The sequence below is a fragment of the Anser cygnoides genome, chromosome 20, assembly GCF_040182565.1.
Source record: "Anser cygnoides isolate HZ-2024a breed goose chromosome 20, Taihu_goose_T2T_genome, whole genome shotgun sequence".
Classification (NCBI taxonomy): domain Eukaryota; kingdom Metazoa; phylum Chordata; class Aves; order Anseriformes; family Anatidae; genus Anser; species Anser cygnoides.
The window spans coordinates 4739122-4761134 of NC_089892.1; the positions used below are offsets into that span (position 1 = coordinate 4739122).

The window sequence follows — 22013 nt, forward strand, 5'->3', positions numbered from 1 at the left end:
TACTACTGCTTCACCCATCTGTTGAATTTTATTGTAAGCACACTGTAAACCAAATATAAAAATTACTTATTTAAAACAAAGTCAGAAGACCATGAGTTTTCAGAAAAGTACTTAGCTCATACTTAATTCCCAATTAGGCCACTGGGACTAAAGCACACGCTTAAAAATTTAATCCTGTGTTTAAATATTCTCATAAATTGGATTGAATTTAAGCATATATGTATTTGTTGTCTTAAACTGTAGTCTGTGCACTGAATTTCTCTTACTTTTTACACCTTATGCTGTGAATATCAATTTGCTTCTCCAGGACAACTGGTAACTGTTAAAATTTGTGTTCATCTCTTGTCACTTTAAATTTAATCAACTTTGTCCAAAAATGTCCTTTTATTCTTACTCCTGTTTGCCATAACAGTGTCCTTAGTGGTGATAAAACAGATAAAAAAGCTTGCTTTTTTGCCATTAAGTCAGCGGTGCCGTTGATGTTGGTGCTATAGATTTCAGAAAGGGCAGAATTGACTTAGGATTCTTAGTTGAAAGGTCAGGTGATAATATATGGTGAGTATTATCTAATATTTACTAAAAATTAGTTGGAATTAGGACATGCTGTGGTGTCATGCAATTTCAGCATGCCTTAGTTTCCTGTCTGTAAAATAAGGTAACATGAACTCACAGGGGGCAGCAAGCCTCAATAACTTTGGTCCAAAAGTGTTATACGATCCCAAAGGAGCAGTATTTCTTGTTCTCCAGTCCTGACTAGAACTCTAAATCTGCATCTCCTGGTGTTCTGTGTATTTGATGTCAATGATAATATTGCATTAGCACAGTTTTTTAAATATAATTCTTGCATGATCATTAAATGATCCAGTGAGTCACTTCCTTGAACTGCGTATTATCCTGCACCTCCAGCAGTGCAGTTCAGATGCTGTTCAGCAGGTGTAACTTTATTCAGTAATTATAACTTTATAAAAAGTGAAAAAACACTAGCAATCCCTTGACTTACTATTTCAGTAACATATTTCATTAGTATCTTTCTATCTCTGTTTTTAATATGATCTTTGCCAAATGTATTCTTTTTTATTCAGTATTCTCCCCTGCTCAGTCTTTGCTTTTTGCTCTGCTTGGCCAAAAAAAAAAAAAATCCTAACAACAACCCCAAAAAACCTACAACTTTTATTTTATTCAGTGACCTTATTCCAGTATGCAGCTTCTGTATTTTTTTTTCTTTTTCTTTGTTGCTTCCTTTTTAAAATTTAACCTCGTGTCTTTTTGTTCTTCCTTCTTCTTAGTTTGCTGTGGGCTACTGCTAAAGGAAGCTGTTGCAGACAAGACGAAACTTGGAGAACTCGTTAAGCCTTACATTGACAATGGATACCCAGGTAGGGCACGTTGTTGTCTCATTAAACTGTGCTTACAAATTTGTGGGAAAAGATAAATTGAGAGTGAATTTTTCTTGGTCAGATTGTAATCTGAATTGCTTCAGAGTAATCTGGAAGTTGTTTAATTCCTTCAATTAGATGTGACTTATTTGCACTGTGTAACAGAATTTAGATTTTTAATCTCTTCAGTATCTTCAAATAGTTCACCGTTCCAGTGAAATTCAGTGGTTTTTTGTACACATTCCAAAATTTCAATTCCATGGTTTTTATCTCTAAATCAAAATCAGAATTCTGATATAGATGTATAATTTTAAAATGTTTAAAACTGCTTTTTAAAGTACAGTATCATGTTTCATTTTTATTTCAATTCCAAGAGCTCTATATTAAAGACTACCTGATTTTATACAGAGATTTTGACTTGTAGAATGCTACTGTAGATTCATCCAGTTTCACACAAGCATTTTTAACTCAAAAATAAAGTTTTTGTGTAATTCATTTCTATCAGCCTTTTTGGTTGTAGGAGGGGAGTACCACAAAGAATATCTAAGTATATTTTGGTTTTGGATGGCTCTGCAAGTGATTTCAGATAAATCATAAATACTGTAAGCACATTAGGACAGCAACTTAAACTTGTTTGTTACTTGTTTTGCACAAAGATAGTTTTCTGTGGTGGATATCAAAAATCAAAAAAAAGATCTATAGTTCGAAAGGGTAAGTCATATTTCAGTAGGGTTCAAGCATATTTATTTTGCCAAATTACAGTGGCCCAGAAGAGGAACTTTTAGTCCTGTTTCTAGCAACAGTCCACATGGTTACTAATGAGAAAAATACAGGGAGATGATCTTGCTGAAAATTGAGAAATCTCAGTTAAGCTTCAGTATTAGTAGAATTTTGAGCAAACGCCCTGGACAAAGAGAAATCTTCATTGTCTTTTTATTTTTGGCAAGAAAAGCCATTTGGTGAGGTGAAAGGCTTGAAAGTCCCTTTTTTTTTTTTGCATGATAGCTTAATTCTGCAACTGAATTACACAGATCTGAAACATGAGCCTATAAAATTAACTGAGGTTCCCTCGATACCATACCAAGAGATTCAGTACTTTTCTAAGCATTTCAAAAAGACCTTTGGCAGCCTGCAGCTTTGGGTATTCTATCCCTCCGTCAAACCACAAGGTAATACATTTTATCTCTAAACTTCATCTCTAGAGAATGATTGTAATTATTCTTAATACGGTAACTCAGCTAGTTCAATGCATTAATATTTTGTGGCAGCCACCATATTGCGGGACTAGGAACTGATGTGGGGACTGTGGGAATGGAAAGCATGAATCTCTGCAGCCTGAAATAGGGGACCTGGGTCCTCTGTAACATAGGCAGAGTCATCAATGGGTAATGGGCTGTAAGCAACTGTCAGTTTCTTTTGCTCATGGCTGCCCTTTCTAGGTGAGAATTTCTGATTTAGAAATCTACTAACCAGCTCAGCTAACCAGAATGTCCATTTAGCTGAAAGGCAAGCAGTCTTAGCCTTTGTTAATTGTGATGTATCCTAGGCCTTGGATATGGAAGTATGGAAATCTCTTCCGTATGCGTGTAGTCCAATTGATCTGAATGTGGCTACTTTTGTATGCATTCAAACTTGCATATAGAGCATCTTAAGCTCTGGACCCGTGCCTTTTTGATGGTATCCATTAATTTCAGAATCTTATGCGTACAGTGTAATTTCACTTTATCCTCATCCCTATGGAGTAGAGGACTGCCACTGTAAATATCTCCCTCTCTAGATTTCAGTTATGGTCGAAATGGGAGTTTGGATGATCTGCATATTCAAAGATAAGTCTTTTAAGAGCTTTCTTTGCTAAAATGCTCTGTATGTATTTTATGAAGTTCATCTTAACCATTGAAGTTCCTTGAAGGAGATATCAAAAGCATTCCCAGTAGAGTAAAATAATTGCACAGATTGTAATGTTTAGCCAGTCCTAAAAATATGCACATCCTTAGTCCAAGGGAGCTGCTTTTGTTTCAGGAAAATGAAATTGAAGTTGTAATTCCTTTCTTCCTCCAAATTAGAAGTTATTTCAGATTTAGATGAATTTTTTAATATAACATGCAAGGATAAATCTGTATAGTGCTTCTGCATGTTAATGGGAGTCATAACTATATTTCTGTGCATCGTGCTAAAAAAAGTCTCTCATCGTTTTTGTTCTATGCACATATATTTTATTTGGTGAGACATACTACAAAATTAATGGATAAATAAAAATAAATATTCTGTAACAATGCCAGAAATAATAAGTTCTGTCATTTTGCTAATCCTCTTCTCCCAGGAATAACAAAGAATGAATTTACTATAGTAAACACTAACAATTCATTAATACCCTCACAAGAGCCTTGAAGAAAATGAAAGAACATAGTGTACTGAGAAGGAAAAATGGGAAAAGAAACCTTACTGTAGAGTCACAGCCAGATTAATACAGAGGAAAGATTCTCGTGGTATTATTGACTACATTCAGTTGCAAGAAAATCACATTTCAGTAATTAGTTTAGCCAATAACAGTAGTTCAGGACAAATACAGACTTTTGCAGTGTTATAACTGTGAAAGCAATTAGATCTTCAAAATTTTCATTGCTTTTCTAGTTATGTCCCAAGTAACCTTAGTACTTCCTTTGGGCAAGGAATCATGGAAGCGGTAGCATTGCAGAATACCCTTGAAACAAAGATAGACCACAAGAAATGTGGTGCTTAAATCATTGCTAGTCAAAAACAAACTAGTGCCATAAAATCTAGAGGCATGTCTCATATATTCTTAAAATGCTTGCTCTGGGGACTGATCTCAGTGTGGTTTCCTGTCCTGTGGACACAACTGATTGCATACAATTAGTCATTCAAGATATGCCAACAGGGTATGTCATGGTGTCATAAAAAGGCTCAAAAACTAGCTTATTCAGATCAAACTCATTGCTGAGTTATTGAGGCTGTGCACAGTCTATTCTGTTCTAGTTCTGGTTGACTAACTCCGGATCTTTTCTTGTTTTCGGGATTCACAAACATTCTTTGTATTGTTTTCTTCCTGTACTGCTGCTTCATGTATAGTACATGTATTTCAAGAACAGCCCAGACAATTCTATTATTCACCCCAGAAGGCAACTCAGTGCATTCCCATTTTCTGTATTTTCTAGTGTTTGTTTTCTCATGAAGACCTTAGTTCTTGCTTTACAAAATTTCCCATTTTTAGTATGGTGATTTATTTTGCTTAATGAAGGTAGCACAGACATTTTTGAGCCCATTAAATTTTTAATTCCCAGAACATCCTAGCCTACAGTCGGTGCTCACTAGATATTTTAAAATGCGTTCTCAGTTAAAAGTTCAGCAACCCGACTGCTTTCTGTCTATCATAAACACAGATTTCTTCTTTGGACAACTGATCTGAAATGCACTGACTTTCCTTTAATATATTGTGGTTTTCACTGAATACTGGGCAATTATTGCTAAATATACTCTGGGCAGAAAATTACCAGCCCTGGAATCTGATGCCAGTTTTCTGGTCCCTAACTCCTGCTAGTTTAAATCTCAGTCAATAACGCTGAATTTAGCGCATGCCGTTTGCTTGGGCAGCCCGGGAAGACTAACATTTGGAGTAAGAGGCGACCTCAGTGACCTTTCCCAGGCAGTGACCCTTCCGCAGGCAGCAAGACAACTCACATAAATTAATTCACTCAGTCAGATTCCTACTGAAACGTGGTGAAAAGACTGTTCTGCAGACTGGTCCTCCCCTTCTAGTAATTTAGGACAAATACAGACAAATACTGCATGTGTGGATAGCCCAGACACAGGCCCCACTGGCTTGATGAGGACCTTTATGCAGAATTTGTCTATCTAGATTGCTGTAATTCTGAAGAAGGCTAGCCTGCATTCTGGACCGGTCTCATCTAGAACACGGGCACGTATTAATTTAATGTTCCATCTGCAGTGTCTACGTTCACCTTGTTAAAGATGTCTGCCGGAATTTGATATCTGAGAAGAACAAAAAAACTGCAGAAAGCATATCTTTTTTGTTTGCTTGTTTGTTTTTAAAACGTCCCTGGCGCTTACCCCTTGAGCTGCTTGCATTTTATTAATGAAAATAGAAGCAAAAGCATTTTGGTGTCGGTCAGTTGGAAAGAAATTTGCATACCATTCTATGTGTTCAATTTTACATGTCTTTGTGGTGAAATAGCATGGAGTGATCACTGCTAATTAATATACGTTTGCAAGGCTGCAATAAATGAAGCCAAGAAAAAATGAAATGACAGGAAAACAACATGAAGTACAGAAAAAAAAAAAAAGAAAAAAAAAAACAAAACAATCCCCAAACAGTAAGATTCTGCTTTTCAGCTGGGAAAACTGCTATTAGTTTGGGTAATGTTTTTTTTTCCCACCAAAATGAACATTCAGGTAGTAAAGAGAGCTGATTCATGGAAGACAGATAATGTTGCACTGTTTGCAGCCTGTTAGAGCTGAACACACACAATCTGTGTTGTTTTTCCCCTTCCTTTTTCCATTTTTTAAGTAGTAATATCTGAAGCTGTCCCCAATGGCAGTCTTCATGTGGGGGGTAAAATCTGGAATTCAATAATTTCTACTATTTTCTAATAAAAACTATTACTGTACAAATGTAGATTTTCCCACTTATTTTAAATTGGAATGGTTTTAAAGGGGTGCTTTTTGGTGTAGCCTCTGAAAGTTGGGGTCCCCTGGTGATTGTGATCACAGTCTCACTGAAAGCACTTGTGGGTGTTTTTTTTGACATCAAATTAATATTCTCATCACTAAGTGTGAAGTAAAGATTTGACAATAGAGCAGCTTCCTCTTTGTTTAAAAACTTGCAAAGAGTCTCAGAGTTGAAAGGCTGAGTAAATCTTTATATCTGAGGAGGTAAGCTTAGTGTTATTTCTTGTTTTTAACAGCGCTGTACTGGCGAGCTGCAAGCTGTCTGAACATTGGAGAGAGACCCTTTGGGAGCTCCATTGGTTTTCAGCAAGTCTTTGCATGCAGTGTGTTTGTACTAGCTGAAGACAGCGCATGGCTCTCTAAATAATTTACAAGTTGATTAATAGACTCACATGGGTATAATTAGAAGAGGGAGAGACAGCAGCTACAGTAACGGGTACAGTGCTTGGGGGAACTAGAGACTTTATTTTTTTTAAAGAAACTTTCTAGGGTGCTGGGCGTTTGAAGATAAGTTGGGAAGAGCTCAGTGCCTCTTCTCTTTTGAAGTGGAAATAGGACAGTTTGAATCCGTCGAGTTTAATTTTTCACAAGCTTTAGGGGCCCTGCAGTGCAACTCCCTTTTTATTATTGAAAAAAACTCTCCATTTTTCTTTCATTTTTCACACACATGCACACACACACACGTACCTATGCACACAGAGTCCAAACAGTAGCTAATAAACAAATTGATTTTCTACTTTAAGTTAGTTTTATAATGATAGCAAATGTTCATCTATATATGCACCTCAATCACAAATATACTATGTAAAGTTGCAGACATATTTATGAATATACCATACTTTAATTTATGCATTTTTAAGAAACCTTCACCTCTGTTTGACAATGCTTTTGAAGTAGCTCCGTTTTTCAAGTCAAACTTTTGACTTTTCCTCTGGGACTGCTACAAAGGTTTTTTTTATGGAAAATAGGTAGCAGTCTTTTTTCCTGCTAGGAGAAAATTGGTGGTCAAGAGAACAAAATAAAATTTAAATATATATATATTTTCTGTTTTAGGTGTCCACATTTTAATAAAAGATGCAAGGTCGTAGAATAGAAAGTTTTACATGAAGGCATGTAGACAGTAAGTTGTCATCTTTCCTGAATTTTACTTCTTTTTCTAATGTGTTGAATCACTACAATATGATAAATTAGAGCCCCCCATTTCCTTTATTTGAAATTCTGGAATATATTTTCTTTAATCTGCACAACAGGCAAACAATCAAAATTGCCACTGCTGGTTACCAGATATTCAGGGCTGCAGTGACACTGGGGAGACTCGGTCTACAAAGGTACCTGTAAAGACCATCCCATTTAAGATTAAAAAATAAACACACACACAAAACAACCTGAATCCAGATCAGAAGATACAGTGTGTGTGATTTTAAGAGGCTAGTGAGGTGATTTTTGTTTTTGAGCAATTTTGAGGATCACTCAGTCAGTGGATGATATATATGGTCCTGCCTAGGTAAATTTTGCCAGTCTCCTGGTTTTGCGGCGTTGTTCACCATTTTTATTTTCACTGGAGTATCAACAGGCCAGTATTAGGCATCTTAAATCACATGGGCAGCGATGCTGGAGTCTGGGTTTGCAAGAGGGAGAAAAACAGTTTGTAGGTTACAAAGTACCATGCCCATGGTCCCCGTTTTTTGTCATGGGGGAGCATGGTGCACCACCAAAGTGCCAAAAAGCCCTTGTGGGTTTGAGTGAAGCTGCGGCCCTTTTGTTTATTTTGATCTCTATTGCAGACAGTCATTTGGAAAAAACTTGGAAATGCTTTATTTCCCTCCCTGCTACTCTTCTTGCAGCACTAGCTCCTGAGCAAAAGGCTTTGATTCTGTTTGTTGTTTTTTTGTTGTTGTTGTTTTTGTTTGGAGCTTGGGATGTGGAAATCACATGAGTTTTTATGAGATAACTGGAAGGAAAAGCACATTGGCAGCATCCCTTTCTATGGTCTTCAGAGTTTAACATCAAATTCTGGCTTTGGCTCTAATTCACTGGGAGCCATCCATACAGAATCAGGCTCCTGTATGAAATGCTTTTTTATGACAAGCAGTACATTTATTGGCTCTTGTATATCACTTTATATTTTTGAAACATTGCATTCATTCACTGTTCTCTGTGTAACTGTAAAGTGAGCCAGGGTGACGCTAGGTTTACTGTGCCCTGCTAATTTGTTTGGGTTAGAGGGCTGAATGTCCCTTTAATGTGGATGGTAGGCACTGGGGGGAGCAGTAAGGGGAGATGCAGGACTGTGACAGATCTGGAGTGCCTGCTGGTACCAGGCATCACTGATAAAGGACAACAAACCCCGTAATGTCCTCTCTTCTCATCACATGGTGAGTCAGTATCTGGTATAGAAAGCCAAGATGTTTTTTCACCAAGGTTGTCAGACTAAATTTCTTCTTTTTTTGAATATTATCAATGTAAAAAGGGTTTTTATAAGCAAAATTCTGTCCTGTCACAAGCCCTGTACTCTTTAGTTACGCTGAACTTGTTTAAAAATATGGAAGAAATAGGGATCTTTGATGATGGAAATGATGCATTACCTGGGTTAGAACTGTGCTTGCTGTCTGGTGTTTAGCTGTATTCTCTCTGCAGAAGGACTAAAAGCTAGTAGTGAAAATATATGCTTTGCTGCTACTTTTAGAAACTTTCAGGTTAGAAACATACCTGTGAGGTAATTCAGAGTAGCTTTTGTTTTGCAGGTGGGTAAACTGAGGCAGAAAACCTAATTCAGGTCAAGCCTTGCTGCAATCAATGAGCGAGCGTGGATGGGAACCCAGGTGTGTGGATCCTGACCTTAGTGTCAGCCCACTAGATCATCCTGTGCCTCCCGGATAGCCGGGGTCATTAGGCAAATACACAGAGATGCTGAAAACCTTGCAAGGACTATTTTCAGAGGGGAAAATGCTTTTATTATTATTATTATATATATATATATATATTTTGTATGCTGGATACCGAGTTTGGACTGAATTTCTATTGCTACACTGAAGATGCCACTAACAGGTAAAACAGTGCAGGGGGCTGGATTCTTACCTCGTCACTAAATGGGATCAGACGTAGATTCCTGAACCTCTGCTTTGATAACTGTGAGAAAGAATGATGCGCTCCTTTCACTTCAACATCCATTTCTGAAGGTCTTAATTTATCATGGATCGTTTGATTGATGCTTTGGGATCATACATACCTGCTTTAGAAATGTTGTTGGCACTTATTAATACAGCTAATTTTTATTTCAAATGACAACAAACCTGGGTGGGGGGGGGGGGGAAGAGGCTTTAGTATATTAGAAGAGACAGAAATATCTAAAATGTGGACGTGAGACATTTTATCATCGTTATCATCGTTATTTTACTGTATCAAAATAATTATTCCAGTTCTTAGGGGAAGTCAGCAGTGCTGTACGTACAAAATGAGCAAGCGGCGACTATTTCCGTGCACGTTTTCCATCTGATGAGATTATTAAATACGCGTTACAGTGCTTTGCACATGCCACGCCGGTTCTTATTTGTTCCATCGCCTCTTTATGTGCCGGCACCGAGAGGAGAAGAAGAGAGGCGGCGGCGTGGAGCTCCGCGCCCGCGGGGGGGCTCCTGCGGTTTCCGCGAATAACCCAGACCGGGCCGCTTGGAAGCTGCTGCCGGGGCCCGGCCGGGCCGTGCCGGTGCCACCGTGCCCGGCAGGTGGCGGCACACAACCAGCGAGAGGCCGGGCCCAGCCGGCCGGGCTCAGGCGATTCCCTCCCCCGGCCGGGCCCAGCCGCTTCCCCCCGGGCCAGGCCCCCGCCGCCGGGCCGGGCCCAGGCGCTTCTGCCCCGGTCAGGCCCAGGCGCTGCCCCGGGGCGAAGGGCGGCCTCTCGCCGCCAACACCCCTCGCTCTGGTGGGGCGTTGGGGTTCTTGTTGTTTGCAGGAGTCGGAATTTACTCTGAAATAAAAAAAAAATAATAATAAAAAGCCCGTTTTCAGGCGTCTGGTGCGCTGGCAGGATTCGGTTAAAATATTGGTCAGGCTTACACGATGGTGAATCGCTGCGAAATCATTTTCAAACGTGTTAGAAATAAATTGAGGCAATCTGAGGACCGTAACGTAGGCAAGAAAACAGAATACTTCTCTGAAAGACCCAAATAAAATGAGCCAATGTGAATAAAGCAGAGTTCATAGAGCAATAAAATAACCAAATCGCATGCTTTGCTAATTTTAGGATTGACAGGACAACCCAGGAAAGTAGCCTTTGGCAGTAGCTTATAATCAGGGCAAGATGTTAACTGTCAAGTACTGGGATAAAGCCTCAGGCATCGGAATTAGTAGTGAAATTCTTCAGACCTAGCTTAAAAAAAATCTGCAAGAGAAGTATAAAGGGTGAACGGACAATATTGTCTAAAAGACCTTAAACTTTTTATAGCGCAAAGCTGACAATTTATGCCTGCAAATGCATTTATGCTGTGCTTAGAAAGAAGGGTTTATAACATTGGAGAAGTGAGTCAATACCCATCAAAAGTCCGTTTTAAAGGGAAGTGTATGGAGGAGGAATCAATTTAAATATGATAATTGTATAGCTTGGAGCACTGACAGCATTGAAGCTATTGGAGAACAGTGCCCTGTAATCTCTCAAGTACTGTTTTTGCCTTTCAGACTGTGCCTTTAATGTTCTGTTACTTTTGTCTTGAGCAGATGGTATGATTTTGTCAACTGATTGCCTGATAGGGTTTTCTATTAGTCGTGCAGATCTATGGGTTGGGCAAGAGCTAATAGGCCACACTCCCATGAGTTCATGAGGAAGTACTTTTCATGAGAAGTACCTTTTACTTGTGAAAAGCTTTGAAGCTCTGGGAAGTAAATTTATTTTTAAATGGTCTGCTGGAAGGTGCTGACTGACAGTCATGGAGACAGAAAATCTCTAGGTGTCTACGCAACAGTTCCAGCACGAGCAGCAGTACTTTAAGCTTCTGTTCCCTGTGTCCTGCCAGATCTTACCCTTGAATTGATTAGATCACTATGTAAGTCCACAGCTGCTAATTCAGCTGTGTAGTCTAGCCTATTAACGTGGCCAAGACAGGCTGGAAAATAAAGGAAATATGTTGTGTGGTACTGACATTAGGCAAGAATGTATGCATGAATGAATTGCCTTTCTATATGAAGTTGGTTGTGGCCCAGTTCTGCCATGTATACTGTTCCTGAGGCTCACCATGAACTTGGTCCACAGCTACATACAGTACTCTCAGCACTGGGTATCGTTGTAGCTCAGCTGCTCTGCAGAATTACTTCTGAGGGTGGATTTTACTCCTGTACCTGGATTTTGCTTCTTAATAGAGATGTGCTGCCACATTTCCTAGTCTGGATATCTCTTTGTAGCAAATTGTAATTTTTACAAGAAACTTATCTTTGGACCGCTCTAATGATAAAGTAAAACCTCTCTAGAGCTTCGTTCCTCCAACTTTCAGAGTTGGAAACTCACAGAAGCTTATGTTGAAAAGGAATTGATTATTCAAAGCTCTTGTGCTTCATAATCTACTTAAAACATGCAGATTGACTGCCTCATCAGAAAAGCTGTAAATTTTACTTTGCTATATAGCCCTCTGGGTCATGTGCTAAAGGCCAGGAGACCTATGGCTAGTTACTTACAGATTGTGTGTCACTCCAATTATAGGTTATTAATTTCCCTTGCATTCCAGAGACAGTTCCACATGAGTGACAAGGAATGCCGTACTGCAGAGTTCTTCATTACCTACTCTGTCTATACCACAGCAAAATACGAATAATACTGATTTTTTTCTTTCCTTTTCCCTCTTATTTTTTTTTTCTGGTCTGTGGAAGATGTTTTACAGTTTTAATGCATCTGTTTTAAGCGTGACTGTTCCTGTTCAAGGGCAGCTGATGTACTTTGTAATGCCATTGAACAGCCAACAAGCTATGTTCCCCTATTGTGTTGAAGTGATAGGTATGTTCGCTAATCAAGAGGAGAGCAGAGCTTGCTGTCTGACTTGTTTATGTTTTATTTCTCACTATCAAGCTTTAGAGGAAGGCACAGAAAATATGTAAGCATCTATATTATTCAGCGATGTATATACGTACATGAGTGTACAAACAATCTGAAGTGTACTGCTGATACCTTCTAGTCAGTCATCACTGAAATTAGCAAGATATCAGGGTTACCACGTATCCCCAGTACTACTCAAAAGAACCAACAACCTGATGTGGTGTTAGCTAAATTGTTAATTAATTGTTACATCATCTTGCTAGATTTTTTTCCTCTTCTGGTTGCTCCAGTTTTTTTCAGAAACAGTCACCAAACTGGAAGATTTTGTTCCTCTGGCATTACAGAAGACTAATGGGAAGTGATCAGATGAAGAGATGCTGCCTATTTTCCATCATAATTGCTTTTTAATTTCTTGTAGACTGGTGTTTCTCCTTGCTGTATGCAGATTGGAAGCAATTTAACTCCTGGAACTGGAGACTCTCCAAAGATGGAGAGCGTGGTGTATCCATTTATTTTTCTGTGCCATTCCTGGGGCTCAAGTGCTTGCCCTGATTCCCTGTTTATCTGACAGGGAACGTCAGCTCTGGCAGAATCCTGCTTTAGTGCAATTTTACGCGTGGGTTTGTAGGTCTCATTCATCTCCCTAGGAGAGGTGGCTGTAAGCATTTTGAAAATGTTTTAAAAATCACATAATATGGCATCTTTGTAAATCCGTACTAATGATTCCAATAGGAATCTTGATAAAACAACACAGATCAAGATAGGAAGTTTAGTGCTACAGCCAGAAATTCATGAGTACCAGGAAAATTCTGCCGGTCTTTGTATGGAATACATTTTGGGGAAAGAGCAAGTGAGATTTTTTATTTTTTTTTTCCTACTGGCATGTCTTGGTTTTTAGTATTAGTTCTTGTAACCTGGAGGCTGGGGAGAAGAACTGACCTGTAAAGAGCTTGGTAATTCTCCTCTTATCCCCAGTATGCCTGCCTGCAGCTCAGGTCTCGTATAACCAGATAGGAAACATCTGTCTGATAACGTTTCTGCCTGCTGCTAATTTTGTGAATCCTATTTTTAATGGAATGCCTAGTTTTGCATTGCCATTTTAATCTCTGTCAAGTGACTGGTAACGATTTTATTCAATTCCCTTTTTTCTTTTAGCAGATGGAGTACAGTACTTTCCTTAACTTGGGTTTGATTATTATTTTTTAAAAACGTGAAGCAGGTATCCTCAATTAATACACTAATTTGTTTTCTAATTAATTCCCTGTGGTTTTCCTCTGTTTTTGCTGGTACATTGAGTTCTGAGTGCAATTCTGTAAACTCAGTAATTTGATTACTTGAAGGTGAGGTAATGAATTTCACGATAGAGGCATAAGTCTTGAGGAAATGTTAAATTCCAGGAAGCAAATGGATTCTATTATTGTGGTTTAAAACCTGCTTGTATCCAGGGTATAAATGTGCACTGACAATAATATACTCTACTAAAATACAGGCGCATTCCTGTCAGCTAGTCCTAAAGCGAATTGCATTGTTAGGAATCTGACGCATACACTCTCCTACAAGAACTTGTTGTATTTTTGTATGCAGATGCAATGGCAGGGTGAGTATCAAAACATCAACATCCCGTGATGTGGATTTATGTAGCATTTTTTACTGCTTGTCTCCAGGAGAGGCAACAGTGTATTAGACATACTGTACAAATAAAGAGAAGGGGCTCTCGTTGCTTCTTGCAAATTGTTTTGGCTGCTTCTTTGCGAAGTAGCTTGAGGTGATTTTGCTGACCTTTCTTCAGTTATTTGACAGGAAACCCAACCCATTGCAAGATCTTTGGAAAATATATAGTCACTCTTGTTGAACCAGATTGTTTAATTCTCCTATTAAAAAAATAATAGTAAGAGAGAGATGTAAATTTAAGTATCTTGGTAAAAATATTTTTACTTCATGAAGACTATAGTGGGAAATATGCAGGATACCTCCTCACTACTGTGTCTGATTAAATACAATTTTAAAGCTGCATAGTAATTGTAAGCCTGATCAGAATCTTGCTGGTGTTACTCTCTTGTCCTAAAGATAAATAATAATAGAGGAAAGAGAACGTTTATCTCTAAAATTATGGAGTCATCAGTGTAGTAATTACAGTAGTTGAAATACATTTTAGAAATTTGTTTTCAGTTATAAAAGCTTCAAGCCTTTGCGCAAAATAGAGAAATATCACTTCTAGCCTGCTATGGCAGAACCATTATGATCTCCTAAGTTAAATACAGAGTGCTACAGACATTTTTTTTCCCTGTTTTAGGATTCTTTTACACAACTCAGGTCATTATTTTTGCATTTTTATAAGATTATGTCACACGCTTCATTGTGACATCAGCTGAGGATGGCTGAGAGAAAAAGTACATTGCAAAACTATGGGAGCATCTGTTTTTAGCAAATACTTTACTGTAGTCCTACAGTTCCTTATGATTTTGGGATTTCAGTGATAACACAGTAAATAGGCACAGTCAGCAGTAACTCCTCTTTCCAAAATTTGTCACGTGTAAACACGTTTGTATTTTTTTGTCTTTTAGTTCATGTAGCAGTCTAACCAGAAAAAGGTAGTGTGTAACCTCCTTAATTTCAGTCTCAGCATACAAAATAAACATAATCTTTTTAATCCTTTGCAGTCCCAGACAACATTGTTATGAAGATCCTGGCAGGTCGCCTAAATGCACTAGACTGCGTGACCAACGGTTGGGTGCTTCGTGGCTTCCCAAGAGACATAGAGCAGGGAGAAGAGCTGCAAAAAGCACATATTATTCCAAACAGGTAAGATACATATTTAGCACGTTACACATATGACAAGTCTGTGGAAAGACACAGATCTTTGCTGACATTATATAGGCCGCTGCATCTTATTTGTTTATTCTTTACATGTCTAGAAAAGGGCTCTCATCCCTGGAGAGTGGGAAATAGAGCACTGGCCTTACAAATCTGCCAGGTGACCAAATTGTAAAAGAGAGAAGTTTGTTCTTCTGGTTGTTTGTCTGAGTTACCTCTAAAGGCAAGCCATAAGAAACGGATTAAAATTTGGATTATATCTGAAGGTGTATTTTATTTGCAGCAGGAAGAGGATCTACTTCTTCTTACTTTAGCATTGGCATAATATCATGGAAATATATTAGCACTGCGAGGAGCTCATTATGAGACTTTTGGGTTTTGTGAAATAATTAAAAACAACATGAGAATTATATTTTATTTGAGCTATAATGAAGTGTTCAGAAATGTAATATAAGAGAAATGAGCATCAAAAGAGAGCTGTTATGACATCCAGGCAAATAAAATGGGGTTACTCTTCATAGCTAGTCCAAAGGTGGTGAGCATTTGAAATGTTGGCCTACTCATCAAAATCGAGAGGCTTTTCCATTCCCCTCCAGGAGTTCTTGGTTTAGTCCATACCACTGGCGGACATAACATCTACTCCAAAGCTGTGCATTGAAATTTATGGTCTTTATGCTTCCAAAATGCTTGTCCTTAAAAATGTTTAAGTTGGCAAAGGTACTCTTCCTGTGTCTTCTCTGTGGCTGCCTTCAACTTGCCCCCCACATCGTCATGCTGCCTGTAGAGGGTACAATTTACAGTGGAAAGACGTGAAAGGGTAAGGTTGAGTTGTAAAGAGAAAAGAGGACAGTGAAAAGGGAAGGAGCTAGCAGTTATGATACCAAAGCTTGAAAATTAAATTATGTGAAAACAGCCTTATTTATTGAAAGTAATTTAAAGTACATCCTAAATAAGAGTCTACCTCATGAAAAAAAGGGAGAAGAAATTTTGATAGTTATGCTAGGTTCAGTTAAATAACATTTCCCGTGGATTATTCTTCATATGCGCTTAAGAAGAAGGTGCTGAGTCCCTAAACAAGTATCTGAGTACGAGATCACTGTGAATACTCATGTGTGCTCCTTTGTAGGATCGAGACCTCATCAAGTGAGGAAGAACAACTTGTTATAAGATCCTCAGTGTAGAGATTTTGCACTCATCCATTTGCTCAGCTTCCATTTTCTTTAAAGAGCTATGCACATTCATATCTGAGTTAAGAATTTGGTCCCCTCTGTTTTACATAGGAGTTGAAGTAGGGGACAAAACCAGACATCATGCTACCTGATTGATTTTGGAGCTGTTATTTTCCATGCAGCTGAAGTAGTAGGTGTATAAGGGAGAGAGGGTGATTATAAACAAAAGGACATATTGCAGCATAGGATAGCAGGGCAGTAATTCAGTTGCAGTTGTGATGCTAGTTATAAAACACTATCTGCAGAGGTAGTGTTTCTGACATCAGGAGAAAACCCTGATAGAATTATAGCCTTGAAATCAATCTGGGAATAGGATGCAGAAATCTATAAATCAGACATAGAACAATCTACAAAGTCTCATTTTTAGGAGGACTCTGTTGATGAAATTAGATTAAAATAAATTTACATATATATCAAGTTTATTATTAAAATCTAGTCACATCAGTAAACAAAATTATTTGTGAAAGAGTATGTTACTCTGTGTTTTGAACTCAAAGTAGACCTCTTTGGCTGATCAGAACACAGAGTTATTGTCTGGTTGTCAAGTCATAAATCTATTCCTTAGAGCTAATAAATGGTTAGTGTTCAAATACTATGTTTTATCTGACTCCCACCTCATAAAGCTAGTACACATAATACTAAATTATACAGCATTGAGCAGGATCAGTCTCCTGACTCCTCCATCTTATGAAAAGAAAAACAAACCTAGTAATTGATGATAGAAAAGAAGGAAAATAAAGTTATTTGAAAACAAACAAAATGGGCTATAAAGTTTGTTAAAATGTAATAATAAAAAAACTCATACAGCATCAGCCACTGCATCCAAAGAACTGCCCTGGAACAAAAAGGAAAATAATTCATTTTCCAGTGAAAAAGTAAGGTATAATGTTTTCTTTAAATTAGAATTTGCTGAAGAGCAAAGGCTTGCTTACAGAAGGGTGCAGAAAAAACCTGCCTTGTATCAGACAAAACCTGTCTGCCAAAGAACTACTCTTCCTATACTGAGAGGAGAGCCATGTATTGCTTTCTATGTTCCTCCCCATGAAGCAGTTATCGCTTAAGTGGACAGGATCCTAATCGTATTGAACTGTGGCAGCCTTTAGGGCAAATAAGAAGCTGAATCTATTAGTGGTCTCTCAGCTACCTAGTGAAAGAACGTCATTAACCACTTAGTGCCTACGGTAAGTGGGAATCCAAATACAATTACAGGTTGGCATCTGAAGCTCAGAACTTGCAAAGGACTGAATTCAGTTCCTCATCCAAATGAGTGTAAATAGATATTTTAGCTTTTTTTCCATTATTAATGTTTAAGCAACAAGCATTATATATATATAACAAGAAATATATAGCATAGTGCTGGATAGTTCTAATGTGCAGAAACCTCTTAGTATTTTGCAAAATCTTTCTTGTCTCCTGTTCTCTCCCAAACATAGTTAAAATCAGATTTAGCAGCAACAGTGTCATCTGTTGTATATCTCTCGTCATTAGCTTCAGCTGGTTCATGACCAGCTGTCTGCTGGTTCCAGGCCAGTTTAAGGCAATCAGCAGTTTACAGATTCCCTGAGCCAGAGGGTCATCTGGACAACTATGTCTAATAGCCCATTTTCCTTGACTTTATAGTCCCTTTTCCACACATTATACTTTTGGCCCCAACCAAATCATATAGAAAGAAGTTTTACTTTTTAATTGGGTGTCATATGAAAACACTGTGGTTTTGGGGGGTTCCTTTCTTCTATTATGAGAAACATTTATAAGCGTTCCCTGTTCATCCTCTCGTAACACTCCTGATTTTATATCCTGTTGTATATTCTGGTTCAGCCGTCTCTTTCCTATGCAAAGAATCTTGATGTGTTTATCCTTTCCTTTCTTGGAAGTCGTTTCACTCATCTGATTATGCTGTCTTGCTGTTCTGTACCTTTTCTAGTTATTCTAGCTGTTTCTTTTCTACGATGTGACAACCAGAACTTCACTCAGTTTTCAGGGTAGCACTGCATGCTGGATGTATGTATAGTAGCACAAATATTTTTGTTATTTATATCTTTATTTTGATCTCCATTAATATCTGTTGTTATTAGATGGTACTGTGATAGATTTTGGAGGAATGTCTTGTGTGTGTAGATTACAGCAACTATATAGAGTTCCTTTCATTGAAACGATATTGGAAAACTCAGTGAGAAAGAGCCTAAGGACCCTTTAATTCAAGATCTTTGTAATTAAAATTATAGCGCAGTTTGCGTTAGAGTTCTCTTCAAGCTGATAAAACCACTCCTTCCATCTGTTCCAATGGGGTCTACTGCTAAGGGTGTTCTGGGATTCCCAGTTCCTCTGCGACATCACTTGCATTGTTTATTCCATCTGTTCTGAATCCAGGGTCGATTGTTATATCTCGGTATTGATTAATTGTATTACAATAGTACCTACAAGCTTCAAACAGTCTCCCTGTGTTAGGCAAATAACGCTGTCAGTCCCCATCTCAGCAAACACAAAAGAAATATGGCCAACAACACACTAAATGGACAAAATTCAGGAGGGGAGGGATGAGCTTGAGGGTTGACCTAGTGGTACAACAAAAGAAGTATATAATATATTTCAAATACCCATTTTGCCAATGCTAAAGCTTTTTCTTTCCCAGTAGAGAAAATAAACAGCAGTAGCTTCTCCAATACAAGTTTTCCAGCTCTGTTTTATTTGGTCTTCAAAAGGATGTGGCTGTATCCCCAATTACGTGATCTTCTTACATATTTTTAAAGCTTCTTTTTCATCACTCTACTAAGAACCTGTATTCAAACAGTTTAGAATAATGAAGTTCATAATTTCTGAGACAGAATCGGTGAATATGCTGAGAACAAAAGGGAAAAATCATAATGGAAAAAAAAAGATTTATATTTTTTTAACTATTTGGTCTTTACATGGGGCTTTCATATTTCTGCAGCTGATCCCAGTGTGGATTAGGGATAATAAACAGCCTATTAATGGAGGCCTGAACTAGGAAATGGAGTTTGAATCAGCAGCAAAATTCAATGGCTGGTGAAGGTTAATAACTCCATTACTACCAGCTCTATTTTTTAGCCGTTTGAAGAGCTAGGTGTTAGCCTTATCTTACTCCTCATTAATTGAGCTAATAGAACCCCAGTGACCCTACCATGCTGCCATTATCTGAGAGTTTACCAGACATGGACTAGAATACTTATCACTGAATATGTATTCCTCAGATTCATTTTTTATATCAGAAATATTTTTGTTAAAATAGGCTGTCTTCAGGTTTCTTTTTTTTTTTTCCCCTTTCCTTCCTGCCTTCTGTAACAGCTACATATTTGGAAATTAAATGTAAATGACTTAATTAAAATCCTATCAAGGAACAAGCTAAGTCCCAAAATAGTTGCATCAAGGAAACATAATAGTGATTGAATTATTCTGACATGAAAAATCTTACAGGGCATTTTTAAAACTTTGGCCTAATTTAAATGATAGCTATTGTGTATTTATAATAGAGGTATTTTTAATTGATGGCATAAAAAAATGATGAGTAACAAAGAAGAAATTTTATAAAGGGAAAAATACAGAAAAATGACTTGCTAATCAAGGCACTAAATCAGTACAATACATTTTGCCTACACAAGGGACAGGGAGAAACAGTAGGTAAATCCAAATGACCTATGGCTTATTTTTAAAGAAAGTAGTAAAAATAATAGATCAATTTCCATTTCAATCGTTCTTGATTTTTGTCTCCTCTGATTAGAAACAGCTCCCTCCTACCAGAGCCATTTTCTTTACTGTCTGTTGTCTTCACTAATGCTAATTGTTTTCCTTTTTATTATCACTTTGCACATCAGTGCTCCCACCCTAGCTACTCACATCCTCCTCCTTCAAGTCTTCAATGCCAAGCAGACTGACCGGTCTGGTAAAATCTAATGGGAGAGTCCCTGGGAGCTAAAGGGGGCAGGACAGAGGCAGGATCTTCTGCAGGTCAATGGTACGCATATGAAATAGAAACATCATTTGGAAAATGTGTCTCAGGTGATTAACTCTCACTTGTCTTCCCCACCCCAGCAGAGGTGCTCACCCTCTTAGCTATGCTGACTATACATTAACTGTGTAGCTATGCTCTGGGGGAGCAGAACACCCTGGCCTAGAGACAGAAACGACAAGGGTTTTTCCCCACCAAAATCCGGTATAGATTGTGCTTATCAGGCAAAATGAACAGGTCTTCCTCTCACCTGGACTGGTGATTGACTCGTCTGCTTGACTGATCCCACTGAGTGAGTGGGATCCTTTTAATCCACGGTTGCTACCCCTGTAGCCTTTTCCGAGCTACAATAATTCAGCCATTGTGTGGTCTCTTGGTGCAAGTCTTTACAGACTTTACAGACTTACAGACTTGTTCATCGACAGGTTTTAATGAAGGCAGTTACCTTTGTTTTCCTGATCCACCTCTACTGCAAGAGGTGTCACTGAACACTCCATAATAGGCAAAATATTTCAGGGAAGCATAACTATCCCATTAACCTTTTGCGTAACAGCTGTGCATAAAAAGGCATACATTTGCTCTGGCATCAAGGCTCTATCAAGCAGTCATGCCCACAGGTTACTTTATAGTGTCAACTAAATCTTCACATTTAGTGCAAAAAGCAGCACACACACAGCCTTTAGCCCAGCACAAAACTGACAGAAGCGGCTCCTTAAACAGATTCCTAAGGTTTCGTCATCGATGGAGAATCCTTATTCTCCATTTTCCTTCTCTTCTGTAGTAGATTGTGCTCTCTTCCCTCCTAAAATAACACTCATCTGAACAGTAAAATCCTTCTATGGACTTTCTGTGGGATGCTGCATTTGCTGCCACAAACATTACTTCTTGTTTCTTACTCTGCTCCAGCAAAAATAGGAGGTATATTTGGCTTCAGTTATGGGAGGCAGGTATTATTTTTAGAAGTCACCTCATACAAGCTCCTTTTGATGGCTGGAGCTTGTTTGGTGAAATCCTGGATATAGCAATTAAGGAGATCTCTGATCTCAGCAAGCTTCCTAAGTCTCCAGGAAGAGAAGGAAGAAAAGCTTCTACTTCTAAGCCAAGATTTTTTTATTATTATCTTTTTAAGGACACAGAACCACACGCAGAATCCTTTCATTCTTTTTGCTGCTGAAAGAAAGGATATTTTTCTGCAGTAGCTACCCCTTACAAATGAAGAGACATCGGGAAACCTGAAGACTTCTGTCCTGTTTTCCCTTACGTTGAAACCATTTTTCTGTAAAGATGCCACCCGCATAAAGGTTGCCTTTCTGAACTCAACACCTAACTAGAGAGAGAGACAGAGAGAGATTTCCTACAAGAAACTGAAGATTACTGAATGTGGTAGCCAAATTCTGCCATGTTTGCACTGAAAATCTCCTCCCATATTTTTCAGGAAACTGAGAGGAAGGGAACCTGCACATTTCCATCTTGTGAGGGGAGAGTATGTTGATCTGAGAACTGCCTGAAAGAAGAACCAGACTTTTAAAACCCTGATTCACAATGACAACTTCATGGGTCTGATCTCTAAAATCAACAAAGACAGTTCAGGGCATTCACCTGAGACAACTTTTGTTCAAAGAATGAAATAGTCATGGGAAATCAAAGTGTTAGCATTTAAATACCAGTCAGATCATCTAACCTATGCTTTTCCCCTCTGAATTCTCTTTGCTTTGGTGACCAAAACCTGTGAATAAAAATCCTAACAGCGTCCCTGAGAGCTTATCAAACTCACAGACCCATTGTCAATTCTAAATATTTCTTCATGGACTAAAGCAGTCATTTTTCAAAATTTTACCTTAATTTCATCAGTAGTTTACATACAAAAAGAACCATATACATGTGAGTCTTATTTTTTGAGAGTT

At 38.2% G+C, this 22013-nt stretch overlaps 1 protein-coding gene across 5 annotated transcripts in view; it reads left to right on the forward strand.

Moving 5' to 3' along the window:
* AK8 (adenylate kinase 8) overlaps nucleotides 1–22013 on the forward strand; it is a 77445-nt gene that overhangs the window by 34528 nt on the left and 20904 nt on the right. For all 5 annotated transcript variants that reach the window (XM_013193946.3, XM_048054175.2, XM_048054145.2 and 2 more), the window contains 2 exons: nucleotides 1287–1376; nucleotides 14760–14901. In XM_013193946.3, coding sequence (XP_013049400.2) covers nucleotides 1287–1376; nucleotides 14760–14901 — 232 coding nt within the window. The remainder of the gene's footprint in view (nucleotides 1–1286; nucleotides 1377–14759; nucleotides 14902–22013) is intronic.